This window comes from Globicephala melas, chromosome 1, assembly GCF_963455315.2.
Source record: "Globicephala melas chromosome 1, mGloMel1.2, whole genome shotgun sequence".
Taxonomy (NCBI): Eukaryota; Metazoa; Chordata; class Mammalia; order Artiodactyla; family Delphinidae; genus Globicephala; species Globicephala melas.
In genome coordinates, this window is record NC_083314.1 from 44,363,167 (window position 1) to 44,376,099 (window position 12,933).

Genomic DNA, 12,933 nt, shown 5'->3' on the forward strand with positions numbered 1-12,933 from the left:
CAGTGCTTCCACAAAGTGTACCTTTGTTACCTTGTGGCACTGCCTCCATGGCTCCCCTCTCCCCACCCTTAGGTCACATCATCTGTTTTTTCTACCTCTGATCCCGGGTTAATGAGGGTGGGTGCAGAAAGCCATGACTAAGCCAAATAGCTCCAACTTCAGTGTTTGACGATCACACCCCCCATAGTGGCAATCTCTAAGGTTCTCTGCTTTCCACAGGCCCGAATACCAGCCCTGCCACTGTCTTTCTTGTTCTCATACTTAAGGAAAGGACTAAATACATTTGATATACATTCCCACATATCCCTTCTTACCATTCCAAGGTATGGCAATTCACTACCATGAAAGGCTAGTTGACCCCTCTCGGTTTCTTGATTGCATTTTTCTGCTGTTCTAGAACTTGCTCCATCAATCCTTGCCCCCTCCTCCCATCAACACACATACTTGAAACTTTAACTTGTCTCCTTCTGTTGGATCATTTTCCTTGGTCTATAAGCAAATTCAAATCTCTCTTAAATATGTTTTTTCAAAGAAGCTCTCTTCCTAAAACTCTATTTCACCTCTTCCTGCCTCTTCAAAATGTCTTAAGAGTACTCTATATTTGTTTCCTTTTCTTTCTGATTATTTCCTCGATATTTATCCTTTTGTTCTGTGGCTTTGTATCGCACCATACTATACATAAATTGATCTTCGGAATTTCACTAATGATTTCTTAGTTTAAAATGGCCTTTCCCCCAGTTTTTATTCTCTTAAACTTACTTTAGCATTCCATACTAAACCCACTTCTTGATAACCTTTTCTATGCCTTGAATAGGTGATATGGTAGTTTACTACTTTTCATTAACTCCTCAGATTGTTTCTCCTCTATTTTCTTTTTCCTGTCTCCTACTTGTAAATGATCCCACAATGATCTTTTATTTTTTTTATCTTCTCCTAAGCTATCTACAACCCTTTCTGTTGGAAATCTCATGCCTTTGAATATCACCTGTTTGTGGATAACTCTCAACTCTTTATTCTTAGTTCAATTCTCTCTCCTGTGTTGTAGTTCCTTATTTTCAATGTCTCATTCAACATCTTCCTAAGTATCTTGGTATCATGCCAAATTCAATACGTCCAAAACAAAATTGACTTCCTTCTTCCCAAGTTATGTTGTTTTTCCAAATCTTCTATTTTTATTGCCCTTGCTATAATTTTCTTAATCACCCAGGATAAAAATCTCAGTGTCATTTGATACTCTCAGATAAGTGCCTAATGCTTCATATTACTTAATCACTTCCTCTGTAAAACCTTTCATACCAACTGCTTCCTATACATTCCTACTGCTACTTCTCTAGCTCAACTCCTTCTCATGGAAGCATCTATTTGTTCCTGCTTCTAGTAGCATCACCTTTCTTTGCCCTTAAAGGTGCAATACTTCTTCTACTCTCAGTCCCTGCATTCATAATATGACTGTGATCCAAGGGTGGACATAGTTATTACGCCTTATCAATTAGGCCTCTTGGCCTCTGTAATTGGTTCAGAAATGGATATGTGAGTCATGCTTGGCCAGTTAAAGCCATGGAAATCCAATTCTGGGACTTCAGTTGTAAATACTGGATAAGAAGAGCTTTCACTTTGGATGTGAAACTAAGAAGATGTAAGATTATAGAGTTTCCGGGGGCCCACTTGCTATCCAAAGGGATTCCCCACCTGAGAGTGATGCTAACAGAGAAAAAAAAAAGCCAAGAGAAAGAGAAAGGTAAAGTTTGGTGGACCTCTTTTGAGCCATAGAAGTCAGATATGACTATAGCCAGCTGTACTCTGGGACTTTTCAGGTTCATGAATCAGTGATTCTCTCTCTCTCTTTTTTTTTTTTTTTTAAGCTAGTTTGTTATTTGATACTTCAGGAGTCCTAACTAATGTGCTTTCAATTTGTATAAGACAGCTCCCTGGGAAAGCTATCAGTTTCTGATTATCTTTATGTCTCTAAAATGCTAGTGCAACATCATGCAAACATTAGTTCCTCAAAAAACTTTTGCGCGAAAGAATGCATAATAAACAAAAAAACGAACGAAAAACTCACAGAGTACACGGACATCATACTGAAGGGAATCTTCTCCAGCCTCATTCACAGCCACACACATATATCTCCCAGCATCTTCCACTTTAGCCCGGGGAATCTGTAACACTCGCCCTCCTGAAAATATATCCCAATACATATTTTTACTTCTCTAAATCTTAGAGTGAAAGTGATCATAAACAGAGATATAGTTTTTCAGGTCTAATGACTTCTTTACATTTCCTTTTAAGGCTCTTACTTCATCCAGTGTTTCGGTGTTAATCCCACATACCACATTTAGGACAAACACTGCATTATTGAAAAGTGACCCAGCATATGAATGAGACCTCCTGAGAACTAAATAGCTTGTATAGAGCAAGGGAGGAATGTTGCTCCATGTCCCTCTCACATTCCATGTGGAATGTTGTTATGTGGTGACTTCTTGCTTTTACAGTTTTGAACACATGTAAAAGAAGTTTACACTGTTGGAGGCAAGTACTGATTTGAGAAAATAATAGCCAAGGATATAAAAGGTATAAAGTATACCTTTATACATATGATCTTGAAAGAATAACTGTATTTTTTAACTTTTCATGTTGATGTAATATCAAACTTAGAGAAAAGTCTCAATAATTATATTAAAAATTTTACCTGTGTTTATCAATAATTTGTATTTCAATCCAATTGTTTGATCTCTGTCATAAAAATGTACATATTAACTTTATTTATATATATAAATGAGTAATACTCTCAAATGATTCAGAAAAAGATTGAGAGTATATTGGAGACATGATGTCCCTTCACCCCTAAATATTCATAAATATGTATTTCATTAAAAGAAGGTATAATGATCAAAATCAGAAAATGTAAAATCTGTGAAAAAAGTATGACTGAACCATAGTCCATATTCAAATTTCACTATTATTACAATATTGTCTTTAATAGCTATTTTTCCTTAAGCCCAGATCCAATTTAGGATCACATGTAGTTGTCATTTCTATCTAGTCTCTTTTCTTTTTTTGCCAAGATATTTTTTTTATTTAATTGAGATGAAATTTACATACATTGGAAGGCACTGGGCTTTAAGTGTACAATCTGATAAATTTTGACAAGCCTATTTGAATGTTTGCTAAAAGTAAATAGAAGCCTTGAAAATATTATTTTTCCACAATTTAAAGATCTCCTTTTCCATCGATAAACATGTAATAACTAAAATATTTGAAACTAAAATCTTTACTATTGATTTATGAGAAATGCATTTAATAAACTGAGTAATAACTATTTGCAAATATATTCTAGAATTTATCATTAATAATGTACAGAAACAAAACTGATTATTTCCTCACACTATTTAGAAAAATGGAGGCACAAGGGAGCCAAAGGACTTTCTTAAGTTGATAGAATGATCCCATAGTAGATATGAAAATTAACTAGGTATTCTAGCCTATGTCAAATTCTCAGCCTAGACTCTCCTAGCTTGAAGCTACATAGATACCAGTGGCATTCAGTATCCTGTGTCAGTTAAATCACAAGGCCAAAAAGTCAATCAATTTGACTGGTCTAATAAATGAGAAGAAACACATCTGACAGAGATTCAGATTTTCACCCTGTTCCTAGCAATCTTTACCTGGTAAAATCAATACTCTATCACTTGAGGTCAGAGGGTGACCATCTTTATACCATGTCAGTGTAGGAGGAGGAGCAGCGTTTGTCTCACAGTAAAGAGAGATGGGATTGTTGATGATCACATCCTTGGCTTCACCACTCCTGCCAGTATCCAGCATGTTTCCTATTTCCCAGAGCTTGTGAAAACTTGGAGGAACTATGGAGAAAAGACATGAAATTTTGGACTCATGTAAATGACAGTGTCAATCCGTTAAAGAAAGATCTTGGCTGTATTTTCACAAGAGTGATTTGTACATGTAATAAATTAGACAATGTGAAAATATTGTCAAGTACTTACACACCTACCAACTTAGCCCTTAGCTAAAAAAAGTAATAGACAGAAGTCAGAGTTGGTTCTCCAGTGGAAAAGCAAGAAGTATGGAGCTCAGAATGTTGTGCTCATGCTTTGCTCTCCATTTCTGTTCAAAGGCTCTAGCATTTAGAAGATAAAATGTCCTGCTCTCAGGAAGGACCTACTATGATAAACATGGCTAAAGAATATGATCATAGCAGGGAAAACTAATTTTGAGAAATCATTAAAAAATACTGGCTCAATAGAGCATTTCTCAATGATTTGTCTTATTCAGAAAACTAAAGAAGTTATGCAGCCAAGATTAATAAGTCTATTAAAAAATATAATGGGACATACTCAGTTTTCTGGGTGACAAGTATGAACTTTCTAGAAGGCAATTTGCCTGTACATCAAAAGCACTGCAAAAGTGTATAACATTTGACCTAAAATTTCCATCATTAACAACTTATGAAAAATAAAAACTGTGTAAGAGTTTTAGGTATAAAGATGTTCAATGAAGCATTATATATGAGTAGTAAAAGCTTGGACACACCCACACATTCAACAATAGGAGTCTGGTTAAATAAAGATTTGGATACTCAACTGATAAAACAGGTATCGTTATTAAAAATCATGTTGACAGTAGTAATATCAACAATAATAGCAAATATCATTTCTTAAGCATTTTGCTAAGAGTTTTATATACTTTATCTAATTTAGTACTCACCACAATTCTACAAGGCATTAATTCTAAAAGTGAGAAAATGGGTTTTAAAATATTTAGGTAACTTGCCCAAGTCAGAAAGCTTGAAGGAGCCTAAATCATCATTCAGTTCCAAGTGTGACTACTTTAAATTCTGATACAATGTTACATTAGCTTTCTGATAAACTTCATGGTATAATGTTAGGGGAAAGCTAACGTAACAGAGAAGTACGTATTGTGTGGTCCCAATTTATAAATGAAGTATACATTTACAAAAATATATCAGAAGGAAACACATAAAAATAACTGAGGTAATCCTGAATGATGGGATTATTTTCTTCTTTGTTAATTTCTTGAGTCCAAGTTTTCAATAATGAATTTATATTATTGTCAACAGAAAAAAAACATTAAAATAAACCAAGTCAAATCTCTTTTTCATTGCTTTGCCGGATCATATAAATTAAATTACATACAATAAACATATTAGTATTACCTTGTATATTCACATCAAAATCCAGCTCATCTTCACCTGCGATATTAGACGCTATACACGTGTATCGTCCAGTGTCTGATATTTGAGCCTCCCTGATTTGAAGTGTGTGTCCACTGGCAGCAATAGTAACATGATCATCTGCTTTAAGGGGCTGTGATTCAATTATAATAATGTTATCATTAAGTACTCCAGTAATAAGCCTCTAAAGAGAGTGAGAAAAGAACTACATATGTATATAAGAAAAAAAAACCCAACAGCTTATGGTGTGGATTTTTAAATTTTAAAATTTTCAGTCTGATAGGAGATACAATGTTCATTCTGGAATACTCATTATTTTAAAAACTGGAACCAAAAGGGAAAGAGGAGGGAAGGATAAATTAGAAGGTTGGGATTAACATATACACACTACTATATAAAACAGATAACCAACAAGGACCTACTATATAGCACAGGGACCTATACTCAATATTTTGTAACAACCTATAAGGGAAAAGAATCTGAAAAAATTAGATATAGATAGATAGATAGATAGATGATAGATAGATAGATGATAGATAAACTGAATCACTGTGCTGTACACCTGAAATTAACATGATATTGTAAATCAACTATACTTCAATTTAAAAAAAAATCTGGATTCAAAGCTCATTTTGCAGCAGAATGAAGTATCTAAATCAATTAGCTGCTATCTTTGCTTTCAATGGTAACAGGTATTTGCCACATATATCATGTGGAGTATAATACCAAATAGGACCCCAATATTAGGAAGAATAAGCAGGTTGGGGGTCCTCTATATTATTTATACTTGATCTCCTGAGATTAAACCAGCTTTAAAAAAAAAAGTATAATCCTCTAGGAGTTAAATGTATAACTGAGTCCTATAAACTTACCCTATTTCTGTAGTTTGTGATAAAGTGAAATTGAGCCAGAGAACAGTTTTATGTAAGGAAATAAATAATAATGTGCAAAAAAAAAAAAAAAAAGTACTCCAGTAAATCCTCTAGGGCACCATGCAGTTGAGAGTTTTTATGATTCTTTAATAAGTAAAAATAAAAATTTAAGTGAAATACTCAAGACAATAACAATTTACTTTGAATAAGCTGTTTTTGAGTAATCATGTCTTTATTTATTGACAATTGTAATTCCTATAGTTTACATCTATGCCCGGTGCTTCTGAGTGGTGCATTTATAAATTATTTATGATGAAAAATGTTCTTAGGTGCCATATCCATTTATCCATGTTGGAGAAAAATAACTTCGGCTGATCCCACATTGTAGTAAAAAAGTGTATCTTTTCTTACTATTTTGTAGCAAATGCTAGAGTTTTATAATGAAAGATTGAAGGCATTAGCATAGCCTGATTTAAAAATCACCACTGCTCATTCAGAAACATCATTACTTCATAAATGAGAAAATTTAACCTAGATATATTTATATTATGATGTTTTATTGAAAACATTACCAACATTTAATAGGACATTTCTCATCTTCTAAACATTTCCGAATATACTAAATTCCCTCTTATTCCTTGAAAATTTTAGTTCCTGGCTCACTGTTACTCCTTCCAATGACACTCTTCTCATAATTCTTGGTGATTTCAACACCCACACAGACAGTCACCAATGCTTTGTGCTCTCAGCTCCTTGACCTCCTTTTTATTTTTTTTTGCCCCAACACTCTCTCAGCCACTCAATAGGAAGAGTCATACCTAGAACTTATAATTACCAATAATCACATCTCTTCAGAATCTCAGTTTCAAGTTCTCACCTTCTGACCATCACCTCTTAACTTACTAACTCTTTTCCTCTAGAATCCCAACTCCCATTATTTTTTGATCCCATGGGAGGACCCAAAATTCACTGAACTTGCAATCTTTTCCCTATCACTCACTCTCCTCCTGACCCAGAGAAGGTCTATTATGGCAATCACTCCTTGTACAAACTTCTATTAAAAAAATCAACTCTTTTGCCCCCTCTCCCTTTATTTTATTCCCCTGGAAAAACTGGTTAATACCAGTTTCTGTCCATTCTGAACATCCCCTGATCTACTCAAGAACATTCCTCCAGCAACTGTGTCCTCTCTCATGTGAGTCATCACCAATCGCTTTGTTTCCACTGGATGATTTCAATGTGTATACAACAGTATAATTTCCGCATTAAAAAAAAAATCTTATTACACTGCAGCCTAACTCCACATTCTTCTATTCTGCTTTATAGGCAGTGACTTTAAAAAGTTTTCTACCTTTGCTGTCTCCATTTCCTTCCATCTTTTCTTGAATCCTCCAATAAGGCTTTCACCATCTCTACTTGACCAAAATGATGTTGTCAAGGTCACGTGACAAGTGACATCCATGTTGCTAAATTTGCTGATCAATTCTCAGTCTTTATTTTACCTGATCAGTGGGATTTAACACGGTTTAACTGGTCTTTATTTTGAAAACGTATCTTTCCTTCTTTTAGGACACATCACTCTCTGCCCCACAACCTCTAAATGTAGGAGTACCCCAGGGCTTGATCCTTGGACCTCTTCTCTTTCTACCTAAACTCACTCTTCTAGTGATCTCATGCAAAACCTTGGACTCATCTTTGACTCATCTCTTTCCCTCACATCCTGCTACCACCTTCATCCAAGCAATCACCATCTATCTCCTGGACCATGGCAATAAATTCATTTCTTCTTCAACTAGTAAAGAAGCCAATATAATCTTTTTAAAGCCTTAAGTCAGATCACATCACTCCTGTGTTCAAAATTTTCCAGAAGCTTTCCATCAGAATAAGGCCAACTGATCTACAAGCAGTATGATTTAACCCTAGCTCTCACCTTTCTCTGTGTTCCCACTGATCACTGCACTCCAGCCAAATGCCTCAGGGCCTTTGCCCCTTGCTAGTCTCTCTAGAATATTTTCCTCTCAGATATCTTATGTCTGCTTCCTTCAGTTTCTGTGAGTTTCTGCTCAACTATCACCTTATCAGTGAGGCATTCCCTATTGTAAGAGATCACACCCTTCACACTCTCTATTCTTCCTGACTGAATTTTCTTCATAACATTTACCTTATCTGGCATACTGTATGCTTTACTTGTTTGTTTAGTTTTCCCCTCCCCCCAAAACTCCATATGAGCAGAGATTTTTGTCTGTTTCCTTCATAGCTGTATCACCTGCACCTAAAATACTATGTGCTCAATAAATAATGAGCAAATACTATGTGCTCAATAAATAATTTGGGACGCAATGTATCATTATTAACATTATATCACATATAAAGATAGTATAACTTTAACTTTCCATGTCAAAGAAAAACTTCAGAGCATGAATAAGCAAAACACATAGATTCTATCAAAACTTATTGTGGTTAATGCTGCCAATATTTTTGGTGGCTTTTCTCAAAAACACTGTTTCACTCAGTGTTGCTTATCTGAGAAATGAGCTAGCAGAAGAAAGGATATGGAAAATAAACAAAACCCAGTATTTTTTGTACACATTTTAGGGGACCAATCCCAAATCTTGAAAAATTCAGCAATTTAACTAAAGCATCATAATTGGATCAATTTCAGTCTGGATGTGAAACTAATTTAACTACTCATTATGAAATTTTAAGAAAACAGCCCTAATTCCTAGTACAAATCTAGACTTTACCCAACTTTTATGTGTGTATGTGCTTGTGTATATGTGTGCATGGGTATAAAATGCAAGGAATGAAAAGGTTTTAGGTAAAATTAAAAATAAAATATTAAAATTTGAAAGGTGAAAGGAATTGTTTCCATGCAAACTCATACAGAGTTGATATTGTACCATGAAGTATGCTTGTAGTCAGAAAAGAAACTGTAAACAGAACATGGTGGGAGTTCCATATTTTTCCTTTTGCAATGGCTTCCAGATGAAATTTGCTTATTTTATGAGATATTTTTTTTCCTGGCTGCCAGGATTGCAAAATCCATCTGTGATCTGAAATAATAAAGTTATATCTTTCTGCATCTTAAATCATGACTCTGACCTGAACGTCTACAACTGGAATTTGACTGACCATTTGGTTGATTATGTGTAAAACAGGATAAACATCAGCTTAGCTATGTGACATCTGTATTAAGCAGAGTGTTAACAGCAGCTAAAAAAAATCTATTTTGGTCTTAAAACACCAGCACATATGTTTTTAAAACATGCATGTTAGAAGATAAGTTGAATGAGAAATAAGGGCGTGTGGTCTGAAAGCCAGATTATGTAACTGAAGGATGTGTCTTTTATTGAAAGTTCTTCATTGCCCCCAATTAATTGTATTGAGCACTTAATCATCACATTGAGCTTATTTTTTCCATCTTGGAACATTAAAAATGTTACCCTTTGTAAAAGAGTTAAAGGTGTTTAGACAAAGTTCTGAATAAACTGAGCACCTGTGTTATACCTATCATTCTAATCTGGCTACTGTCTTTGTGTTTCTTCTCCACAAAGTTTACTTACTCTGAAAAACCACAGAGCACAAAAACCATTCCCCAGTGGGAAGGTGGCTGGATTTTCCAAGACAATTGCTAACGTGTATTAAAACAGTCCTTCAAACTTTAGAGTGATGAAATAATACTAAAATTGTTGAACACGGTTCAATTTTTTTGCAGTTTTATACTCTAGGAGCATGGGATTGTGCTAATTTTAAGGTCACATTGATTCTCTGAGTTACCTGTGTCTGGGTGTTTTGTTTTTTAATTTAACTGGCCATTTTAGTCTATAAAAAAACATCAGCAAATGAAAAAACTTGACTGGCCTGTCCATCCTTGTACCAGCTGAGAGAGGCAGAAGGAATTGCATAGGCTTCACATTCCAAGGTCAGGGTGTTGTTTACTTTGATCTTCACTTCTTTGGGGGAAACACCTGGCCCCAGGAGGTCTCTTTTACTGATTATGGGTGGAACTGCATAAACACGAATATTAAAGTATTAAACATTAGTTCTTTTAAATGGAATGACATGGAACACAGTGAGGATCACTTAATAAGAAAACAAGGAAATAACTTAGGCATCTTCTATGCTCTCCTTTCATCAAGGACCCAAGTTAGCATCTTATGAAATGGCAGTGTTCATATACAGAATGTGAAGAAAACTACCTTTCTCTCCTCATCATTGTAATACTGCCATTTGTAATACTGCCAATGTCCTTCACAGAACAGTTAGTTTAGGTTGTTCCGGGTCCCCAGACACAGTCTGAGTATGACCCATAGAATGCATTTTATTAGTCACTAAGGGGAATGATTCAAAGAACAAAAGATAATAAAAAAGATGCTCTTCCTTTTTAAAAATAAAATTCTGAAAATTTATTGCCTATCAGTGGTAGCATAATTTTTTTTTAATAGGTCAATGTACAGTGGATTAGCCCAAAGTCAATGACAAACTCATCGTAGGCTGTTGAATACAGCATATATATTTAAGGAAGAGTTTTGTGCATGCAGGTACTTATATGCAGCAGAATTCAGAAGAGGGTAATTCCTGAGACAAAAAGAGAGAAACTTAAGGAAGCGCCACTGACAAGTTCTCCAAAAAGCTGAAGAGAGCAGTTTTCAGTGGGCTTTCACATCTGTAAGCAACTGAAGTCATGGGCACACTGCTTAATTCAATTTCCATCTTAATGAAGCAAGCTGGGTAAACGATAAACTTTAATGATGAATATAAATAATTATGAACCCATAATGAAAAATAGAATTAAAAAAGTTAGAAAACCTGGAGAAAACTAGGAACATAGTGTTCTTTCGGGACTTACTGTAGACCTTCACTTCATAGTACTTTATCATCTCTCCGGCCTCATTAGTGGCTACACAAGAGTATCTCCCAGCACTGTCCTCCTGTGCATTTAGGATCTGCAGAGTCCTACCTCCTGAAAAGCAGTGGAACACCAAAGAATCTCTGAAGTCACAGTGGCAGCAGGGTTTGCACAAACCACCAGGTTTTAGTTCTTACTATTAACACATTTCTTCTTCTCTATGATAATTCTGTAAGAGACATTTGACACAGGCAAACTACAATACAGATGGGCATTACTTGCTGGATGGAGACATTCACTAAGTCCACGATGGTCCTCCGTGGTAATGACTCTCGTGCTCACTCTGACCCTCCCCTACCTCTCTGCACATACTGTAATTAAGGTTCTTACTTTACTCTCTTCACAAATAGGTCTTCTGCCTTTGTCATCTTCTTCCTCTCATCTACCTGGCGTATCAGTAGAGATTGATCTTGCTAAAACACCATTTTTATTATGGTATCTTTCTTCCTAAAAATCTTCAGTGGTTCTCAACTGACTCAAGTATAAAGTCAAAACTCTCAAATCCAGGTATTTAAAACATGACTCCAATATTCCTTCCTGATCTTATCTCCTACCTGCCCCCTTCCCTGCCATACCCACACGTATACACAATGTCTCCACTCAAGAAGGAGGTGAGGAGTCTGTTTATTATTACTTGCACATAGATATGCCATTCTCCTTCGTACTTTCCCACACTAGGCATCCTGAAGGATCTGAGATCTCTCCTAACTTATTTCCAACTAACAAAATTCTATAACTTTCTTTAAGGTTTGGTTCAAGTTCTGTCTATGACAAAGCATTTCCTGACTGCTTCAGCCCACGGTGGCCATTCCTTCTGTTGAATTCTTATAAAACTTGTCACTATCCCATTTATCATAACCTATGACTATTCAGAACCCATGATTATTCATGGATTCCTGTTGTTAATTAACTTTCACATGTATTATCTCTATACATTTCTTACAGCCAGTGATCATACTTTTAAATTCTTTCTGTTTTCATACATATTGTCAGGTATTAAAGAGGAATAAATAAACTCTGTCAATCTAAATACTAACCTTCAAGGGTCAATTCAACAAAAAGTGAATTTCTACTCTTTTTGGCATTCTACGTTATATTTGAGCAATTAATTACACTGTAGTATTTATTTACTTGCCTTTTATTTACTTTACTGGTCTTTCAAAAAGTAATTTTAGATAACTTAGATTACAACATACATACAAAATACTAAAAAATAAGATAGCAATAGTACAATACCAGCAACAACATTAAGTATTTTTATAAAAATAGTCAATGATTCTGTTCTTCTGTAAAAGTAAATGGCACAAATGCAACTTGGGCATCTGAAGTGAGCTAATTACCTGGAAGAATACGGATATTTCGGTTGGATTCTAAAGGAGTTCCATTCTTAAACCAGGTGATGGTGGCTGGGGGATATGAATAAGCTTCACAGACCAAAGATGTGGGGCTGTTAAGGATAACAGTGACATCTTCAGGGATGCCATCGCTATCAACACCAGCAATTGTAGGAGATACTGAAAAAGATTTAAAACTTGATCAAAGAAATATATTCAGAAATTTCTTTATTTGTACATTTCTAAGTTTCCATAGTACTTATTTGTGTAATTCCATTCCCTAACAATTACAGAAACAATTGATTAGTGTCCTCATTCTACACAAAAGCAGTGAGAACCTCAAAAAGCTCACAGAGTAATGGAGGAGATGACACATAAAAAGGAATCATAACACAATGTAGTATGGGCAATACTGGGAATTTTGGTGCAGGATATATGGGGGCATGGCATCCAATCCAATCTGAGGTGTGGGGTGGTGTGTGGACTCTCATCAGGGGAGATCTCCTAATGGAGCAGATTTCAAACTGAGCCTCAAAGGACTGGTGGTGGTCAGAAGGTGAAAGAAGGGAGACTACTAGGAGGAGGGAGCATATTGGGAGCAGAGTAGTG

The 12,933-nt window shown here is 35.3% G+C and overlaps 1 protein-coding gene across 1 annotated transcript in view; it reads right to left on the reverse strand.

Moving 5' to 3' along the window:
- The window catches only part of HMCN1 (hemicentin 1), a 521,171-nt gene that overhangs the window by 156,343 nt on the left and 351,895 nt on the right, over positions 1 to 12,933 (reverse strand). The window contains exons 50-55 of the mRNA XM_030873036.2: positions 12,331 to 12,504; positions 10,931 to 11,044; positions 9,943 to 10,088; positions 5,192 to 5,342; positions 3,666 to 3,860; positions 2,063 to 2,176 (exon numbers count right to left, since the gene is read on the reverse strand). Of these exons, the coding sequence (XP_030728896.2) occupies positions 2,063 to 2,176; positions 3,666 to 3,860; positions 5,192 to 5,342; positions 9,943 to 10,088; positions 10,931 to 11,044; positions 12,331 to 12,504 (894 nt within the window). The remainder of the gene's footprint in view (positions 1 to 2,062; positions 2,177 to 3,665; positions 3,861 to 5,191; positions 5,343 to 9,942; positions 10,089 to 10,930; positions 11,045 to 12,330; positions 12,505 to 12,933) is intronic.